This window comes from Polypterus senegalus, chromosome 12, assembly GCF_016835505.1.
Source record: "Polypterus senegalus isolate Bchr_013 chromosome 12, ASM1683550v1, whole genome shotgun sequence".
NCBI lineage: Eukaryota > Metazoa > Chordata > Cladistia > Polypteriformes > Polypteridae > Polypterus > Polypterus senegalus.
The window spans coordinates 142,366,776-142,389,309 of record NC_053165.1 but is presented as its reverse complement, the minus strand read 5'-3'; the positions used below and the strand labels follow the sequence as shown (position 1 = coordinate 142,389,309).

Here is a 22,534-nt window from a genome sequence, read left to right as displayed (position 1 = left end):
GTGTATGACAATTTTTTTATCGATTTATATTTATACAGAGAGATATTTGATATATAGACAAGACAAGTGATTTACTTGGCGTCACACAGTGAGTCACAAATGAGGATTGAATTTGTCAGCTTATGATTTAAGGCCTAATGCGCAAGGCATCACTCTCCATCATTACTGGACACTGAGTTGTACTGTTCTCATCAAACACTGAAACAAAGTAGCCTCTTTTTTGTTTTTCAGTAAAGTCTTTATTGAAACCCAGCTTTTTTGTTTAATATCAAAAAATAAGGGTTTAACCCCCTAATTTTGTGTATTTTAAGTTTTTAACCTTAGAATGTACAGAAATGCTTAAGTGGTCCATAACAATGCATGACTGGAATAAACTGTAGAAAAAAAAATTAGAACAAATCATCTAAATTCCACATAACATCTTGGAAATTATTCAAGTCACAACAGACAGCTTTAATGATGTTCTTTCTCCATTAAGGATTTACCCAGTTATGGAGGAGAAGCAGCAGTGCCAGGCTAACAAAAGTCCAAAGCTCCATCAAAACCTGTACTTTACCCGCACTAGCTAGAAAAAAATGACTTTGCATGCAGACCCAAAGCAAAGTCTCAGAAATCACATCAAAAGGACCATGAGTTGTTTGGTAGTCTGTCCATCCACTCCTCGTACCCACTTTATGTAGTTCAGAGTCTTAGCAGCTGAAGGCCCCATTGGCTCTATCATACTCAATGGTAGGATGGTGAGGTCCAGTTTATCTTGGGGTACACTCACTCAGGTATACGTATTTATTTACAATTTCATGCCCACTAGTAACATAACATAGAAGTGTTAGGATGCAGGAGGAAAGCAGAGTATCAGGAGAAAGAATCCACCCAAGACACAGGGAGACCATGTAATCTCTATGCAGACAAGGACAATGCTGGGATTTGACCTCAGGACCCTGGAGCTGTGAAGCAATAGCACTAAACACTCCACATCTGTGCTGTGCATTATGCTAACACAACGCCTACTATTTTTCTCTGAAAAGATCTGTTCTTTAATGAAAACAAATTAAAAATTGCTTATAATATACCTAAAGCTAAATAGCGTAATATAGTAAATACATGGATCAAATAGTAGCCCAAAAGTTCTGGAGTAGTTCTGTAAAACAGCATAAAAACAGCCACAAACTTTAGGCCATTTTTTCAGTTAGAAAAGAGTTAAATGGCCTTAATTAGGTGGTAAAATGGTCCACTTGGCAACAAGAATGAAGCCTTCAATGTGTTTTATTTTATTTTAAGAGGACTGCTGGTATGCTAACTTAATTAAAATTGTATTTAAAAGGGGCAGCACTCTGCACTTAAGAGGGCAAATACTGCAAAGTACTTTTGTGTCATTTCTGGCAGTGAAACAAGGCCTTCTGATCACACTTAGTATTTCCCTAAGTAACGCATTCAACTAATCTTCTGTGGGCGCTAAACAGTAGATTCTGGCAACTACTGTATGTTTATTGCTGGAGATGTCATTTTGAGAATTTGTGGTTAGTAAGGGAGTTGGATAAAGTGACCTTAAGTTTTGTAAGACTGCTGTGCCAAAAAAAAGAAAAGCAGAGAAACCTATTTGAAGGCTGTGACACAAGTGCAGAGCTATTCCAATTGGGGGGACCCAACCAAATGAGAGAAGCTGCAGTGGGCCAGACCATACAAGTGGGATGGACTCTTCTTGTGCAAAATGAAGGGCAGAGGCCGTATATGACATGGAAATGACATCCCATAATAATATACAGTACCTCTTGTGCATCTCTTGCTCGGACAGAATGCCAGTTGCTGCAGTTTCATGGCAGCACTCCTGTTTTGAGTCCTCACACAGAACATAGCTATGGTAATTGATCTCATATTTATCTTGTTATGGCATATTATATTCACAGATTAACTTTATCTATATATATGAAAGTCAATGTGTCTATGAATGTTCCAGCATCACGTCCAAACAGCTTGAGCGATTTTCATGAAACTTGGTACACATGTTCCTCATTGGTCGACTAAAAATACTGTAGGGTGAAATCAGCCGTAACCCACCCCCTTCTGGGTAGGGTGGGGGGTGATCTTGCGGTCTTGTATGCATGTTATCATCCAGTTGACACTCGGAACGACCACCAGAGGGCGAACAGGAGGCGACTGCCAGCATTCTTTATGTTTGAGCGCCACCACACCCCTGTTGCTTTTGAAATTAAATAGAGTTCTACGCGTGGAAGTGTGTGTGTCTGTACGGCCTGGAAGTGAGAGATAGAGTCGGGGTGAGGGCTTCAGCTCCTAGGATGCGCAAGCAAGGCCAGTACACCGGCAAAAGGAAACCTCCTAAGAAAGACAGTCGCTTAGCTGCTAATGCACAAACGATGCAAGCACTTTGGCAACACAATTCCTTCTAGCAGAGAGATGCACAGAGTAGTTCTGACAATTGAAATACTTTCTAGGATCCCGTGCTGTTACACAGTTAGGATATACCAGGTGACTGCCAGCATTCTTTATTTTTGAGCAGCACTGCGCCCTTATTGCTTTCCAAATTAAACAGAGTTGACCAGTTCTGAGCGTTAACTAGATGATAACATACATACAAGACCGCAAGACAAGGACATTAGTGAGTCTTTGTTTCTTAATTTATTTTTATTTTTAACGTTGTGTTTTTTTTATTATCCATCCATCCATTATCCAACCCGCTATATCCTAACTACAGGGTCACGGGGGTCTGCTGGAGTCAATCCCAGCCAACACAGGGTGCAAGGCAGGAAACAAAACCCGGGCATGGCGCCAGCCCACTGCAGAAAACCCACGCAGACATAGGGAGAACATGCAAACTCCACGCAGGGAGGACCCGGGAAGCAAACCAAGTTTTATTGTTTGTTAATTTATTTTTATTTTTTTAAGTTTTTTTAAATTATGTTTTTCTCAAACAATAAAAAAAAAACCTTTATTTTCCTCCCGGGCAACATTGGGTATTTCAGCTAGTTTTTGATAAAAGCAGGCAAGCAGGACACAATGGAACAATCTGAACAAGAACAGGCCATTCAGCCCAACAAAGCTTGCCAGTCCCACCTGTCCTGCATTATATGTACAACGTTTTCAAACCCATTCCACTGCGCCTTGACTGTATAATCCCTCTCCCAGTCCTTCCAGGCGTCCCGCCACAACATCTATATATAATTTTTTTTGTCATTAGGAGAATGCAACAGTGATACTCTCATGTCAATACAACCAATTAACTGTGCATTTGTCAAACAAAATGCCTTATATACATCCACGTTGCTAAGAACAGTAGTAGTTCAGTTGTGTGTTAGCTGTCAATAAATAAAGCCTATGTAATGACACACACTTACAAACTGCAAAACTGCATAAGCATTCAACTGCCGGCAAAATCATGACTGGTGATCATGCAGGAGAAGTCATATTCTTTCTGCGTATTAATTTACATACTGGCGATACCTCAGCAGGTAAATTACCGTTCATCTTGCATAGATGACAGTTTCCAATAGTTTTAGCATTTGCTGTAACTACAGTATAAGTAAACCCCAGAGCCAGAGTTTTGACTGTGTTGGAATATACCCATGGACTGATAGTGGGCAAAGCAAGCTGTCGAGGGGGTGTTGGGCTGGTGTAGGCAACTAGGGGGGCACATCCCCCTAGCGTGTATATATAGTGAAAAGAAACACCTTCACACCACAAAAAAAGATTTGGGGCAGCCACTCCATCTACTTGAGGTTTTGGCTGTAAAAGCAAAAATATGAGCAGTAAACCTTTACAGGCAAGAGTCCAACACAGAACTGATAGGCAGATGGAATATGGTGGTTTTTAAAGTTGGTTGGGAAATGACATCATCGGGCCCAGGCAGAATTTCCTGTGTTTGGTTTGCAGGAATAAAAGAGAAAGGATTAATTGTATTCTGCCACTCCCTGGCCCAGCATGGAATTGCCTTCTTTTGCGTCCTTTAGCTGCTTCCCATGCACATGTGTGTGCGCATGTGGTACACCTGTGAACTGGAAGGACCAGGGGAGAGGACAAATATAGGGCAGCACTTCCCCCGGCCGCTAGATGGCAGGCCCATCTGGGTTGCAGCGGTGCCTAGGATTCCTCATCAGGGGGAGATACAGAGCCCTATTTTTTTGGACTTCTGCCTCATCTGGGAGTGATTCCAGACCTCCTTACTGAGCCACATGGAATACTCCCAGGTGTGGCTCTAAGGGACCCAGTGTCCACTACTTCGGGAGCCAGTCGGGAAGTGGAGGGCAAAGCTTGCCAGGAGAAGTGGAGGTGAACTGAGAGAGAGAGAGAGAGACAGAGAGATGAAAAGAGAAAAATATAGGAGAAAAGTCATTGGTGTGTGCCATGCTTATTGTGCTTGGAACAGTGCTGTGCAGGTGGGAAATGGGGGAAAAAAGTGTGTGCTGTTCCTGTTTTCATGTCCTTCAGTGTCTGGCTTGGGGAGCTGGTGTGCCTCCTGGTGGCCACTATATATATATATATATATATATATATATATATATATATATATATATATATATATATATATATATATATATATATATATATATATATATATGTGTGTGTGTGTGTGTGTGTATAAATAGAGACAAGGCGAAGGCTGAAAGACACTTGGCAAACTCCCAGCCATCCATTTTCCCAGCTCTGTTATGTGCCCAACCCTCTTCCTCATCTGTCTTTGGCAGGAGCCCCATCATTAGTCCGGCACACTTAATTAACAGCAGGTGTAGTTGGTGGCAGGAAACAAGATTGTATAATTAACAGCAGGTCATGCACTTCTTTCTGATACAGTGAACAGTCGCACATTCAGCAGTGTGATCACTGCTATTTAGTCTGTATTTTTAATGTGCAGGATTCTGGGTGCAGGCCCTGCATCTGTATGTTGTCCATGTGGAGTTTGCTGTTCTTCCCATATCCATGTGAGGATGTCTCTGGGTGCTCTGGTTTTTTTTTTTTTTATGCTCACGTCCCTGTTTGCTGTTCAGGCTGACCGTTTGTTTCAAATCTGCCCAGTGCATGTTTAAAGCCGGCATCCTGTCCAGGGGCCTCATGTATAACGCCGTGCGTAGAACTCGCACTATAACATGGCGTAAGCACAAAAGCCGAAATGTGCTTACGCACAGAAAAATCCAGATGCAGGAATCTGTGCGTACTCCAACTTCCACGTTCTTCCGCTACATAAATCCCGATCAGTGTGAAAACTAACGCTCATGAACGCGCATTATGTAACGCCCCAACTCCTCCCAGAATTACGCCTCTTTGAATATGCAAATCAATATAAATCGCCCTTAAGCGCAGCCTTCTGTGAAAAGACAATGGGAAAAGCACGGGGAAAATATAAGAATTTCAGCGAATACCAAGTGGAGGCAAAGGAAAAACATACTATTTGTTCAAATAAACCGTGGTATAATCAACAAAAGGAAGTTGATCGAGTGACATAGCGTGTTGGAGAAACTTGAAAGCTCACATTCACAAAATCGCACAGTGCGGAAATAAAAAGAAGTCACATATCAAAGTCGCCGTGAAAAGCCGAGTTGTAGCCCACTGTCTGAGTGTCATATGAAAGCTTATTAGGGTACAGAGAAAAAAGGCACATGGTGGGGAAAAAGCACGAAATGTCAACTTCAATCTCAACATTTCCACTTTAATCACATAGTTTATTTTGTCATTAAAGTAGAACATCATAAACTTCATCTTAAAATCGTTTAATTAACCAGTTTCTCAAATCACATCGTAATTAAAGTAGCTTGTTAAATGCTTTGTTTTGTATGTGATCTTCTATGTGCTCTGTGCGTGTGAATCACTACTTGCTTCTTAAACCGGCTCTCTTCCTCCAACTGGAAACAGAATCCATTACATTCGTGATATTACAGCTCTCTGAATAACTAAAATACTGAGATGTATACGTGATGTCATTTTCATGATGATAGGAGTTAAAGCACGTTATTAAACATGTATTTCACTTCGATGAAATAATTTATTGCAGCAGTACTCAGGGGCGGCTCTAGGCTTGTGGTGGCACTGGGCAGAGGAAGAATCGGTGGCTCCTTCGCCCGCCAATGTCACGCACGGTGGATGGCCACGTCTGTTGCAGACACTAGCCGCCTCGTGCTCATGACACAAGCATTTAACTTTTGCCGAAATTTGTCGCTGCGTTTTTTGCTGTGTTGTTATTTTCTCTTTCTGTTTTATATTCAATATATATTTGCGTAGCTGTCACTGCAGTCAGTGCTTTTCTTTCCCCAAGTAACCGATCGCCATACAATCAGCTCTGTAATAGACGTTAAGTCATCTGTAAGCTTAGCGCTGATTCTTCAAAACGTTTAAAGAACATTGAAATATCTTCGTAGTACATGTTTAATTATTCTATCCTTAACGACAATCCCAGTGAAGAATATAGATTATTTAAATGAAGTTAAAGTTTTATCTAATTTAACAAACATATTTTGCTGCATTTCACCTTAAAAATGATATCGTCATCATGTGTAAATACGCGCTTTATAAAGTGGCTCAGGTTGTGCGATATTATAACTGCAAGTTTACAGTGGGGTGATTGTACTTATAAGTACAAACAGTTCTACAAGGAGCACTTGATTGAGTTCATTTAAAGTTCTTGGGATTAAACTGTTTCTGAACCGCGAGGTCTGTACAGGAAAGGCTTTAAAACGTTTTGCCGTGGCTGAGACAGCGTGTCCTTGAAGCTGTATACCGATAATTCTCTTTCCGATCAGCTGCTGCTGTGATTCACACTCAGATATAGTGATATGAATACTCCGCGTGGTGCAGTGAGAGTAATATGGAAAAAGATGATCCGCTGTGGCAACTCCTAACGGGAGGAGCTGAAAGAAAAAGGAGAAAAATAAGAAGAAGAGGAAGGGGCAGTGAGATTAACAACGCTAAAGCAGTTATGGTATTTGGAATACTATGGCTGTTCCCTGAACCATTTTATTGTTACGAGTTAATTACATTCAGATGCATTACACTAATAAACAATATGCGGTTAGTTTCTGTGTATTTATAAAGCCGCGTCATGAAAATAATGAGTAATCACACAGGAACAGTAGCATTGCTTTGATGCTGGGTGCCGCCAGTCTGCAAAACCGAGCGGAGAACTTGCGTACCACAAGGCATGAGGTACCGTGGAAAAGTGTGTGGCTTTACGCCAAGTGTAGGTTTTATACATCGCGATTTGAACGTGGAAAAGTTCTTACGCAACATTTCTTATACATGAGGCCCCAGGGCTATCTCCTGCCTCATGTCCAGTGCTGCTGGCATGGTCTACAGCATCAGCCACAACTTTGAACTGGATTAAGAGGGTCTGAAAACATTATGTTATGTTATGAAATCAAGTTTCAGCACGTATGTTCTGCTCCTAGCTAGGACTTCAACTTTAGTCTCCTGGCATAGAGAGAGAAGATTCCTCAGGAGGTGACATCACCTGATCATCTTCTCAACAGAAGCTATGGACACAATCCATTTATGTAACAAAATTCATGACAGCCTTTGCTAATAATGTCTGACTCTTTGTATTCTGTTGCATTCTGTTGCTGCACTTCTAGAATGTTATGTAGGTGGACACGCAGCTGCCATTGCTGGAGTGTCCTTTTATGTGGTGTAATCCAATTCTGACCATTTGGTTTTTAGAACTCCAGCCGACATTATAGAACGGGGCTGGAATGCTTAATTATTTATAGCAAACAGGCAGGATAGCATACCTTGAAACTTTAGAGCCTTGACATGATAACCCCATTATGTCTTTAACTACTTACGTGAGCACAGATTTTTCAAGAAACATGTTAGAGTTCCTTGTTTGTTTCTCAAAACACATTTTATACTCCAACCCGTTACGTACAATTCCATAGATTTGTATGCCTACATGCCTTTCTGTAGATAGTGTCTAGCTTTTATTTTATAACAAGATAAACTTTTAAATGCTTCTATAACTCACCTTGCTTCTCACAACCTAAACATGTTCTGATGTCGCATTCCGATCATTAGATACAGTCTGTTCTGTATCGATGGACCATACGCCTTTCAATCTTGCTTGTCAACTGTGATATGTTCAGTTCAATTCAGTTTAATTTCGTATAGCGATTTTCAGTGAGTGCACTACAATGCAGGCTCAAATGCTGAGCTTACATGACACAAATACCTCCCTTTTATCCCACGACAAACAAAGACAAATTCATTCATGTCATGTTTGTCATTGGCTTCCTTTTCCATCTCCTTCAGGGATGTACTAAAAAGGATGAGCACTAAGCTTGCCATTGGTGAATATGTAGATACTGTATTTTATGTGGCACGTTACCAAGAAAGTCACAAGTATGTACTAAACTAGATAATAACAGACGTCCTAATTCACGCTAAGTCTTACAATTTATAAACAGCTATTGTTACTGCCTGTAGTGCAAATGTACAAACAGTTTTTTTTAATGAAGCAGAGCCATGGCTAAGTAACTTACTTTTTCAGGATTATACAGTGAGTCAGTACTGAAGATTGGACCAGTATCTTTGATTCATCAGCATCCAGTCTTCACAATTGGTTTATTCGACCCTCATCCAAAGAACCCACCTCAGACAACTCCATCCTTCCATTCATTAATGTCCTTGCAAGGTTCCTTACCTGGACAGGAGGCATGCCCTTTCGATGCACCAGATGAAAGGCAGGCAGTTCCCTATCTTAGCCATAAAGTTGGCAGAAGATGCCACTCTGGAAATGGGTTTGCTGGTGTCCTGCGGTGGTTGGACCGAGAAATAATACCTGGACGGGAGGCTTGTGTAATGAAAGGACAGGGAGAGACAATCAGTCAGGGCTATATGCTTTCTAGACATGTTAGGTGGCAACATACCTGGGTGGTGGTACCAGTATGGACCCCCCACAAGGTATGCCAGGAACTATAGTCTCATGGAGTAGCCTTTTTGAGATCTGGGGGTGCCGCCAGAGGGTGCCGTGGAGATTGGTGATCTGTTTCAGTACTCAATCCATGCTGCCTGTCCATTCCATGCTTGTATGCGTTTTGAAAGCGTACTTCATTGCTCTACCCATTCATGCTGCTGGCCCTATCTGCTCATGCATGTATATTGGCAATCTCCACTTTTGGGGACTTCTCTTGACCTATGCTGTAGCACTGGAAGTGCTGCCAGGTCCAAGAATGAACAAACTTCTCAACCTCATCCAGGTGAGCTAGAGTTGGGTGTGGAGGAGCTCGTCTGAGAGGAATGGAGACAAAGAAAGAGAGAGTCCAGATTATTATGATTGTGCAAACACAGTTGAAAAGCCTTTTGTAAGGTATTTGATAAAATAAATATTGTAATAAAATTTGGGTACTGGTGTCCATGGAGTTGTGTCTGGGGTTTGGGGTGCTGCAATGCCACCTACTGGTCAAACTCCTATACTTGATTAATCTGATTTCAGAGATGTGAGAAGATGGAGTTTACCTTAAGACATCAAGTGTAAAGCAGAAACTGACTTGAAATGGGGTGCCAGTCCATCACATGGTTCCTTGCAGATTTATTTTATGTTATTTCCAAACTTACTACAAAGCTGCACTGTTAGCTGCGGTTCATACTTCCTGCTCAGAATGTGTATGTATACACATCATGGCTACCACGCGTTCCCAGTGTTCAATCGACGCGTCCTCTGAGCACATCCTCCTTCGATGTTTGATGAATGGTTCGATGTGGTGAAGCAAAATGCCGACATACAAATGCATTTGTTGTGCTTTTATATTCAAGCGTCGCACATTTCCCATCGTAATGACACAATACATTTTAAAGGTCTCACATATACCATCTTCTGAATGGAAATTTTGGCTTAAATCTCGAAATGTACACTTTAATTTCGTAGTTTATCATTGAAGTAGACCGTCATAAACGTCATCTTAAAACCCGACCCAGTTGTTAATTGCTATGTGCTTCTCCTGAATTGACAGCAGCGGCAATCAGCAATGGCCACACAGAACACATTACATTTTACTTGATATCACTTTCATGATGAAACACATTGAACTATGTATATTACATTTTACAGATAAATCGTTAACTTCATTTAAATAACAAATATTTTTAATAATTACACATGTGGGGCAGCTCGATGGCAGATCGGTAGTGCTGCTATCTTGCAGAGAGTCACGTCCCTGGTGTTCCCATTGCTGAAGTTTGGTGGGTTTCCACAGTTTGCTCCACTTTCCTTCCAAGGATATGTAGATTTGCGGATTTGGTGATGCAAAGATGAAACTAGTGTACTGTATGTGAGTGCTTGTATTTACCTTGCAATGAGATGATGCCCCTTCCTGGGGTTGTTTTTGCCTCATGTCCAATGCTAGCTGGAATGGGCACATCCCTGGATTGATGGACTTAATCATTAAACATCCATCCTTTTCAGAGATATTGTTGCAAAGTGTCCTCAGAATTTAATAGATGTTTCAGCGATGCAGAACCTGTTCTCACCGTGATGATATCTCGCACTGCGACATGGTGGAATCTTCCAGATTTACATAAAGTATGTGCACAAATATAAACAGTACAATGCTTGCATCACATTAAGTATAAACCCGGCCTAAGCCACATCAAATTTGAAAAGAATATCAATCTTTGTCAAAGGTGTAAGCTAGTAGTACATTACACTACCTCTTGTGTGAGGGGATGCCGATCTTGATGACTGCAGTTGCTGATTTCGATGTTTGAAGATGTCAGATTACATGACTGAAAATCATAGGGCATGACATATTAAGCTAGTGGCATATTACATGACTTCTATTCAGAGGGGATATCAGAGCGAACTGCACTTGCTGATCTTGATGTCTGTGGATGTTAGATTAAACAACTTGACATTTCAGGGCATGACAAATTCCTCGACTCCATGATGATTTTCCAGCACAGCTTCAAATTTCCAAAGTATGGTTGATTGATTCTTTTTCTGACAGTCAGTAACATGCTGCCTGATCACACTGGTGATGTACAAATGTGCTTCAGTTGCAATCTCCATCCCTTTTTTAATTCTTTTTGTTCTGTTGTGGTATGTAAAACAACTTGAGATATCAGACAGACAAGCATCTCTTCTATTTGCAAGGTCCAACACACCAGCATTCCTTATTCCTCATTGTTGCATTATATTCATTGTACTTCTGGCTATGTGCTCAGTGGTTCTCAGTTATCATACCCGCTGCACTCAGGTCCAAATCCAGGCGGTTCGTCATGAGGTGAATGCAGCGATGTGCTATCAGCACATGCTCCCAAGCCATATCCATGCACAGAGAGCCCGTCCCTACAACTTAATCTGTTATGACTGAGTCACTGTGCTGCTTGGGGATGAAGGTTGGATGATGAGATTTGAGTTTTTCACTTAAGGTACAATATCTCATGCTTGACTAATCTATTCATTGTGCTCTTTTTTATTTTTCAGGATTGCACTTTCTTTACACGGAAGGAAATTCTCAGGTGAGTGAAACATTTGTTTTTGTTTTGATTTTATTTGAATTATGATTATTCAGTATCACTGAAGTCCTTCTATTTGTTTCATCCATCCAACATTAACCACAACATTTTTGTTTCTAATTTCTAAGAATAATCTATACTAATAAAAGGCAAATCCCTCACTCACTCACTCACTCACTCACTCACTCACTGACTAATCACTAATTCTCCAACTTCCCGTGTGGGTGGAAGGCTGAAATTTGGCAGGTTCATTCCTTACAGCTTCCTTACAAAAGTTGGGCAGGTTTTATATCGAAATTCTACACGTAATGGTCATAACTGGAAGCAGTTTTTCTCCATTTACTGTAATGGAGATGAGCTTGAACGCCGTGGGGGCGGAGTTTCGTGTGACATCATCACGCCTCCCACGTAATCACGCAGTACATAGAAAACCAGGAAGACCTCCAAAAAGCGCTGAAGAAAACATGCATTATATAATTGAGAAGACAGCGAAACAATAAGAAGCGAAGCGAAAGTGACATATACAACCATCTTCATGAGTTCTGCTACTTCGGAAACAAAGCACGATGTAAACCTACACTTTAAATTAAGTTCATAGACAGGCTGCGCTGGCGTTTGTAATTTAGTGCCTGCCCATATAAGGCCGTCCGTCAGCGGCAATCCAATAGCAAACTCCCACTAAATATTCACGGGTGAAGGACTGTGCTTATGGAGAGGAAGATGAGATGGTCAGGGTGGTGTTTGACACAAACTCAGCGAAACTGCGAGAGAAAGTTTTAAGTGCCAGGACTAAGGTAACATTAAATACAGCCATGGACATAGCACGAGATGGCACCAGCACAGCTGGGAACCTTCGATGCATGTACACCGAGCGGCTCACGTGAACTGACGCAGTGCACAGATAAAAGCAACAGTTCCAAAGAGCGCTGAACAAAAACCGAATTACACAATTGAAAAGGCAGCAAAAAAATGAAGCGCCTGATAAGCATATTCATAAATCCAGCTACTGCGGAAACAAAGCACACGGTGGAAAAAGTCAATGTCCCGCTAAAGGAAGACAGTGTAAAAAAAACCCGTGCATGCAGTGTGTCAGGTCTCAGATAAAGAAGAAGACGAGCTGTTTATTGATGCAGTAAGAAACGAATCGATGAATGAAACCTGTCATCTTTACAACGATTGACAAACACGGAATGTAACTTGAACACAACACATCCTACAAATACGAACCTGATTGAAAGAAATAATGATAATCAAATCCTTGATGACAGCAACACTCAGTAACACTCACAAAACAAATACTGTATATTGACAGTCATGTTACGTTATTTTTAAAATGTTCCCTTTTCTTTTCTAGCTTTTTAACACACTACTTCTCGCTGCGATACGCGGGTATATATATATATGTATATATATATCCCGATCTACATACTCGAATAATGGATACTTTATTCGCCATCAATGATTGTTTTGGTAAAGCCATACTCAGTGTATTCATTAGATGAACGGTAAAAAAGTAAGAGCGAGGGAGGATGCAGGCTGTAGTCTTGCGTCAACTCTATCTGAATTGCGATCACATTTAAAAATATATCTTTTCAAGTTCTATTTAGTCCATATGTGTCAAACTCAAGGGCGCGGGCCACATCCGCCCGCGTGTAATTATATCCGCCCCGAGATCATTTTATATACTGTATTATTGTTATTAATGGCCCGGTATATGAAGCGCTGGTAACACAATAAACTACAGATCCCATAATGCAGCGCTTCAGCTGCCTTGCCGAACACTTACCGTTAATCAAGTCTAGCTTATGATGCTGCAAGTTATTGCGAAGCTAGCTCACACGATGCTGAGAGAAAAGTTGATTCTGAAAATAGAGCCTTTAAAACCGATGGGAGGCTGAGTATATGTTTACTGAACCCGTGTGTCTCATTTGTGGAGCTAATGTGGCTGTAATTACAGAATTTAATCTAAGACGGCACTATGAGACAAAACATCAGGGTAACCTGAATGCAATGCAGAAGATACAGAAAGCAGAATAATTAAATAAGAATCTGACACTTCAGCGGACGTTTTACCGTGCACAATCACAAAGTGATTTCAAGTGAAGCTGCTTTTATGGGAGACACAAATGCACCAGTGCAACCCTGTTGCCAAGTAATGTTAAACCAAGTCGTCACTACGGTGTTCCCAAATCGCACTTTGCTGATAAACTGAGCGCACTGAGTTTGCACGGCGCTTTGGTGACTTTGAAGAACAAAAAGTCCGTCTACATGCGGCTCGAACCTTGTGCATGTTTGGTAGCACATATCTGTGTGAGAAGCTCTTCTCAGTGATAAAGACTAACAAAACAGCACACAGGAGTCGCCTCACTGATGAGCACCTGCAATCCATCCTGAGAATCTCCACAACACAGAACCTCACACCAAACAGAAACGAACTTGTTGCCAAAAAGATGCCAGGCGTCCAGCTCTAAAATGACATATGAGCAAAGACAACTGAATGATTTGATTTGTTATTGCTGAAAGGAACACATTTTATTTATATTTCCAGGTTTTGTTATGCAGCATGTTCATATTTGAATTTGTATAATTTTGACAGGATATATTTTTATGGAGAGCAAAATCTTTTGGGATATTTAAAATCTAAGTTTATTTTTTATATAAAATTACATAAGAGTAAAGAAATTTGAATGTTTGTTCTTTTAATGTTTACTTTATTTCTAACTTCTATAATTTAGACAGGATATATTTTTATGGAGAGCAAAATATTATAAGTTGTTTAAGGTTTGAGTTGATTTATTCAGGAATAATATTCCTGTCTGTTTTACCATTCCTACCAAAGATATTTCTGTCGACTAAATAAAAATTCCTTCTATTTAAAATTTAAATAGAACTTGAACAAATACGATAGTTCATAATATCCACGCAGACTTGCACGTAAGAGCGGAGTTATCCGTTTTAACAAGCAGCGTATTGCACTGATCTGAAATAGCTGTGTGTGTATATATGTAGATATGTATGTATATGTATATATATGTTTATATATGTGTGTGTGTATGTATGTATATATATGTATGTATATATGTGTATATGTATAGATATGTATATATATATGTTTATATATATATATATATGACAACAACACTCATCACTCACAACAGTGACAAAACAATTACATTGACAATCATGTTACGTTATTTTCAAAATGTTTCCTTTTCTTTTTCATTGCTTCTTTAACACACTACTTCTCCGCTGCTAAGCGCGGGTATTTTGCTAGTAGTGAATAAATTGTACACAGAAAATAAATAATGCACACTTATGAAAGATAGATATATAATTAAGAGAAGAAGAGTTCATAAATATATAAAACTTGTTTTAAGATCTCTAAATGTGAGTCCAGTTATAAGGTCAGATGGCCAGGGAGGAACGAAAAAAAAAAAAAACTCCAGTTAAGCTGATGAAAAAACAAAATCTGCAGGGGTTACAGGCCAAAAGACCATCCAGACTCCTCTGAACATTTTATCTAACATACAGGATATTTTCTTAAGAAGTTCGTTATTGTTTTTTAAGGGTTCATCTTAGAGGATTCAATGCAGTGGGTCTTGTGTCAAGTTGGGGTGTCTGCTGTCATTCAAACATCACGGGCATCTGCAGGACTTTGATCAGGTAGTGGTGGCATTCTGAAGAGCAGGAAAAGAAAACAGAGAAAAGTATAGATTAGTAATGACTGCAGATTCAATTAAAAAAGTATGACAATTCTATGCATATTTAGTAAAATTCTATGCCTATCTAGTTTATTAAGAGTAAGACTAAAATGTAACTATGAAAAGGACAAATTTAAAAAGTGGGATTTTAGGATTTTTTTTTTTTAATGTCCGCAGTTTAACCCTAGTGTATCTCTATAGGTAAAGTATTCCAGATTTTAGGCACATAGCAGCAAAAGGCCTCCTCACTGATTCTTCTATGCTTGGCTCCTAGAATAATAAACAGGCTGTTTTTACGAGATGTAAGGTTACGAATGGGAACGTAGAGGGACAGGCACTCCAAAATATAGGAAGGAGCAAGATTATTTAAAGTTTCACATAGCATTAGCAGTATTTTAAAGTCTCTACTTAAGGACACAGGTAACTATTGTAAGAATGCTAAAACTTGTGAAATGTGCTCAGCAAGATTTTTGCTGTTGCATTCTGTACTAACTGCAAGGAGTGCATTACGGTAATCTAGCAAACTAAAAAAACAATCGTAAATTGATGTTTCAGCATCTTGCAATATTATGAGAGGTCTAACTTTTCTAATGTTCCTTAAATGGCAAAATGCAGTCCTAGTAATATGGTTAATGTGTGATCTAAAGTCTAGGTTAGGGTCTATGAATACACCTAAATTCTTTACTTCCGCCTTGACATTTACTGCTAAAGAATCGAGTTCACTTCTAATAAATTAATTATTTTCATTTTTACAAATGACTAAGATTTCAGTTTTTTTCTTATTTAGTTTGAGGGAATTACCACTCATCCATTCAGAAATACAAGACAGACAGTGGGTCAGAGAGTCCATAGCATCAGGGTGATCAGGGGTTAGTGATAGGTAAAGCTGCATATCATTTGCATAGCTGTGGTAGTTCGGCTTGTGTTGTGAGATAATCTGGCTTAATGGGAGCATGTAGATTGAAAATAACATCCATCCATCCATGTTCAAATGCATATTTCCAATTGGAAGCTTGAGCTCAATGAACACAAGCTGGTAATCATAGCATACGTGCCAGATGCATAACACATACCCACAACTCACACAAACTATGTATGTTACATATATATGAGATCCAGGAAAAATGACTGCAGACTCAAGAAGAATGTCCACCCTATTTACCTAGATTATCCAAAATAACATCAAGTTAAGATTTGAGGGTACATAAAAATCTACTCTCCACCATGTCAATTTATTCCATGTATCTATGCGTCTATGCGTGAAGAACATTTTAATAGTTTTGTAAAATTTGCCTTTAACGTGTTTCCAACCGTGTCCCTATGTGCTTGTTGAACTAATTTTAAAGTAACAGCTTGGATCCAATATACAAATTACTCATAATTTTAAACAATTATCTCTCTGTTTAATCTCCGTTTGCTTAAATTGAAAAAATTCCTTTAATTTCTCCTCATAGCTCATACTTCTCAGTCCTTCAATCAGCCAAGTTGATCTGCTCTGAACTTTCTGTAGTGCTGTCTTTTCTGTAATATGAAGAGCAAAACTGAACACAGTATTCCAGGTGAGGCCTCACTAGTGTGTTCTGTAACTTAAGCATATCCCCCTTTGTCTTGGACTATATATATATATATATAGATAGATAGTGAAAGAATGAAAACAACTCTTAGAAAGGTTTGGGGTTTGTGGACCCATATACTGTAACAAAGCAAAATAAACAGGTCTTCTTCTCAAAACAAAGTAATTGTATGAGGTAACAAAAGACAAATATGGAAGATTTAGAGGGGCAATATAAAGGGGTGGACCAGAAATTAAACGTGATGGGTGCTGGGTAGACGTGGTGGTGGATGGGAGCGTAACATCATCTTTGAGGGACCAGAGGGAAGAAAGGAACCCGGAAGTGAAGATTGGTGTTTACTCCGGGCGGTGTTATGGCGGCATCGCTTCGTCTTTTCTGAGGGAGAAAGGGAGAGAGAGGTTAGTACACTTTTTTCATCCCCCGACGGTCTTATATTTTTTGCGTCCGGTCCTTCAACTGCTCCCGATGCGCTTGTGCGTGACAATATATATATATATATATATATATTCTAACAAAATCGACTCCAGACAATCACAAAAGTCTGGGGCAGCCACCCTTATAATATGTTACCAGGCTGCAAAAGGTATGAAAAAGGTTTGCAATGTTTACAAAACAGAGTCCAAAACAGAACTGATCAAATGGAGGTAAGATAGCGGTTTTAAAGATTGGGAGAGGAAATGAGGTCATCCAGGTTGGAACCAGAAGTGATGTCTTCGGGACCGGAAGTAATGTCATCAGTGGCGCCAGAACCAGAAGTGACATCATCAGTGGTGCCGGAACCCGATGGGATTTCCTGAGAATGGTCTGCAAGAAACTGAAAAAGACAGTCAGCACTCTCTGCCACCCACTGGTCTGGCATAATATTACCGTTACTTAAGACCTTTAGCTACTTCCTAATCGCATGTGTGTGACAATATACAGTATATATATATATATATATATACTAGCAAAATACCAAGCGCAGTGAGAAGTAGTGTGTTAAAGAAGTAAAGAAAAGAAAAGGAAACATTTTGAAAATAACGTAACATGATTGTCAAAGTAATTGTTTTGTGTATTTGGCGGCAGCGTCACAAAGTTGTTTTCGTCTAGCTGCATCAGAAAATGTACCACAACGTCTGACACGCCTTCTTTTTAGTGTTTTCTCACAACTTGGATTGCTGCTGTCATAATCGGCTTGAGTCTACATATATATATATATATATATATGTATATACTGTACATACATACTGTACATATATACATATATACACATACATATCTTCATATATATATACATATAGCAAAATACTATGTGTTAAAGAAGTAATGAAAAAGAAAAGGAAACATTTTGAAAATAACGTAGCATGATTGTCAATGTAATTGTCTTGTCACTGTTGTGAGTGATGAGTGTTGCTGTCATATATATATATATATATAGTATAGTATTAGTATATATCTATACTAATAAAAGGCAAAGCCCTCACTGACTGACTGACTGACTCACTGACTCATCATTAATTCTCCAAGTTCCCGTGTGGGTAGAAGGCTGAAATTTGGCAGGCTCATTCCTTACAGCTTACTTACAAAAGTTGGGCTGGTTTCATTTCAAAATTCTACACGTAATGGTCATAACTGGAAGCTATTTTTCTCCATTTACTGTAATGGAGTTGAGCTGGACGGCCGTGGGGGGCGGAGTTTCATGTGACATCATCACGCCTCCCACGTAATCACGTGAACTGACTATCAACGCAGTACGTAGAAAACCAGGAAGAGCTCCAAAAAGCGCTAAAGAAAACATGTATTATATAATTGAGAAGGCAGCGAAACAATAAGAAGCTAGCGAGTGACATATACAACCATATTCATGAGTGCTGCTACTTCGGAAACAAAGCACGGTGTAAACTTAAAGTTTAAATTAAGTTCATAGACAGGCTGACGCTGGTGTTTGTCATGCCCACGGGTAATGCGGGATACAAGTTTAATGAGAGGACGCAGGATATAAACGAGAGTTTGATCACTTTGTAACAAAGTTAAAATTGCTGGTCAAAGGCTGTGCTTATGCAAATTCCGAGAGACTATGTTTGTGGGGGATTGACAGTTAAGGCGGGTGGGAGAGTCACGTCATCATCTCCCCTCCCATTTACCTAATTTCGCTCTGAGCTGAGCTCCGCGGCTAACGCCATCTTTCGAAGCAACTTCGTCACACTGCCACCAAATACTCACAGAAAAATCCACAAGTTAATACACACGCTGTCTCTAGAGTTTCTCCACACTGAATCCTCCAGGCACTACTTACAAAAGGTTACATTGACAATCGTGTTACGTTATTTTTAAAATCTTTCCTTTTCTTAGCACAAGCACAGCTGAGAGTTTTCGATGCATGTGCTCCATAACGCGTTAAAAAATAATGCATTTATTCACACTTTGCATTACAAGCAAAGGCGAACTTTTGTCAATGCATGATTTCCTGGTACACTGATTACTTTGATCAGCGGATCCCTATTCATTTTACCCTCGCACCCCCTTGGTTTGAGAAGTATGAAAAAATATGAGGTTAACACAGAAAAACATCACCAATTCAAGCTTTATGAATAATCGATTCGCCATCAATAATTGTTTTGGTAAAGCCATACTCAGTGTAATCCTCCTTCCATTTTATAATTTTTCCGCCTCTAGTCATGATTAAACGAACGGTAAAAAAGTAAGAGCGAAGCGAGGGTGACTTATTTAGGCAGGCATATATATGACAGCAACACTCATGACAATGTCAATCATGTTACGTTATTATTAAAATGTTTCCTTTTCTTTTTCACTACTTCTTTAACACACTACTTCTCCGCTGCGAGGCGCAGGTATTTTGAATGACCTCCAAAGAGCTCTGAGACTTTTGATATCGTGAACTTGTCTGCAAAACTGGGTCTCCTGCCCAGCAAAGTCGAGCAGCCAGCAGCGTGCATAGCTGTGCCGGCCTTTGAGACGCTGACTGCGCTTCTGCCTTAAGTCAAAGTGAGCACTTTTAATTTTTTTCATCCTCCCCCTGAGCTATAGACCAGACAAGTGCAAACACGGGACCCCTTTTCTACACCGTGGCAAACTACTGTACTGTAATATTAAGGCGATTCGCAGTTTCTTTTGCACGTATGCGATTATGAGGTTGTCAGCTCGGATTATGAAGACACGCACACGAGTGGAGGACTGACCTGGGAAATGATAACACCCATAATCAAATAGGGAAATGCAGCCAAATCAGCTAAATGATGACTTATGTGTATAAAAATTCACATCACAGAACTGTTATTATAATGTGCGTTGATGTGACAAACATATTAAACTTTGAAAGTGATGACTATGATGTACAAATGTATTTTAGTTCCCTTTTAAGAGGGTCAATGCTGTGTATTTGCACTGAAGGACCTTTTTGGTTTTTCATCAGTTTATATCAGCTAGCTGTTGTCATTTCTCAGGGAATTGGCTGACATGTCAGGAATATCTCAACTAAGCTTCACTCCATCATGCCCACTCTCTGGAAGCCATTAAGCAGCCAACAAAGCACTGCGTTCAGTTTTTGTTTTTTTTGGGTGTTCTTACATAAAACAAGACATATTTTTGCCAGCATGAAAAGGCAAATTGCAGCAGTGTCCGGTTTTCCTAATATAATTACTTTACTGCCCTCCTATTGCAATAAGGGCATCTAGTGAGAATGAAGCTGCTTTTGTTAACCGTGAGCAGTGACATTCCATTAATCCACATGTCATTTGTGATGACAAGATGTGACTGACAAACATCATGGTTTGGTGGCCTGGGTCACCCTGTGATTCATTTGTCTTGAGATTGAGTAGCTTTGGCAGATGTGATGGTCCTGTGCTTGTGTGGTTGGCTTGTTAGTAAGATAACTAGAAGAAGTTACAGTTTTTCATATAAACTGTACTATTCATTGTAACAGCAATCATATCTGTATATGTGCCAGGTGAGTAAGTACCCACCAGATGATGGCACCTTCTGCCTTTTTCCAACCCCCAGAAAGTAGAGGAGAGACACTACAGTATCACGCATGCTATTACGCAGTCAGTTGTGGAGCACAAGATAGGTCTCCATGTGTCAGAAGGGAGGCAACTTTACAAAGTCAATGAAGTTATGTAGCATCAGGACTCCATATGTATGATGAGGATGCATAGTCCATATATGGTTTTTTTCAGGGTAGAAACTGGGCAGGTTTCGAGGTGCATTCATGTAAGCCTGTTTACGAGGTGATTGTGATTTATAAGGGTAAATTGCATAGAAATGTGTAACTGCCAGGTTTTATAAGTCAGATTTTTATATGTGAACATATATTTTCAGGCTTGAATCTATGCAAAGTTTTATAAATGACAAGGTAACCGATCCTCACAGATGTGAGTTTGTCATCACTTACCTGTCACTTCTATTTTTTGATAGGTAGAATTTGCCGAAGCTGCCAGAATAAGAAAGAAAACACAAAATAGGGCAGCAGTGTGTGTAGAGTTCACCTATGAAAGCAGACTACACAGATCATGTGTGAGGGAATCTGTCATTTTTATAGCACAATGGAAGAAAACATGCATTTCAGGTTACATGTCAGAAAAGGCATTCTTTTTTGTGCTAATGATTGGGTTAGTTGCATGCTTAAATTGCCAGGAGCGTCTAGTTATTTGTGCCATCTTATCAATACCCTACCTCTGGTGCTAATCAGCACCCTTTCTTGATTAAAATCATTTTCTCATTTAAATTTTTCTTTCCCCTGCCATCACAGGGCTCATCTGGTGCGGCACTAAGATGATAGCTCCTCGCTGAATACGTTTCTGCTGCTGGAGATAGCAGATAGCAAATGAGAGAATGCGATGGGGATAAAGGTTAGGGGATGAGGTGCATACTAATGAAGTGCACAGTGAAGTTGAGAACAGCCAGCCTAATGCAGTTTGTTCATTCACTCATATATATTTTCTAATTCAATTATTCCAACAACAGATGGCTTGGTGGAGCAGTGCTTCTGCTTCACAGCTCCAGGCTCCTGGGTTTGAATGCTACGCTTGGGCACTTCCTGTTTGACATTTGCACATTCTCCCCATACCTGTGTGAGTTTTTCTCACGTATACTGAAGATGTGAGTGTGAGGTCAATTGGTGCCTCTAATTTGGCCAGGGTGAGTATCTGTGTATGTCCTGTGATGGACTGACACCTTGTCAAAAGGTTGGTTCCTACCTTGCATCCAATAATGTTGGGGTATACTTTGACTTCCCATGACCCTGAACTAGTCAGAATATAAATTAGATGAATGTCTTATTCATATGAAGAAAGCCAACCCTATTCTGTCCTATCATCAGGGCAGGGATCAACCCTGAGTGAGTTACAAGTCCGTTTACACTCACACACACATCCCTCTCTTTTCAGTATGTATGGCCAGGCTGAAATCAAATTGTTCTTCTGTCATCCTTGGGCAGGAGATTGCAAACTTCTTTAAGATAACTTCTTAAGACCCCGAAAGTGTTGTACAACCTGATCTAGCCCCCTAATGCTTCAAAGATGGATGATTTTGGATCTCTGTTTCTGCTAACAGCAGTCACACAACATAATTTTGTATAATAGTGGACATAATAATCAAAGTAAATGCTTAACTATAGCAGACTGTTCATGAATGTTTGACTGTGTAGGCTGCAGTGTAAAAGTGTCAGCGAAAGGCACTATAACCTTTAAAGTTCTTTTCTTATTGGTGGACAAGTTAATACTGGAAATGTTTACATTATCACCCTTAGGTTCCATGTATTGTACACTCATCACTAATATTTCAAGCACACAAATCAAATTGAGCAGTATGGCC

General features: G+C 39.8%; 1 protein-coding gene across 1 annotated transcript in view; it reads left to right on the top strand.

Annotated features, from left to right (window-relative positions):
• The window catches only part of cib2 (calcium and integrin binding family member 2), a 70,632-nt gene that overhangs the window by 18,592 nt on the left and 29,506 nt on the right, over window positions 1–22,534 (top strand). The window contains exon 2 of the mRNA XM_039773663.1: window positions 11,417–11,451. Coding sequence (XP_039629597.1) covers window positions 11,417–11,451 — 35 coding nt within the window. The remainder of the gene's footprint in view (window positions 1–11,416; window positions 11,452–22,534) is intronic.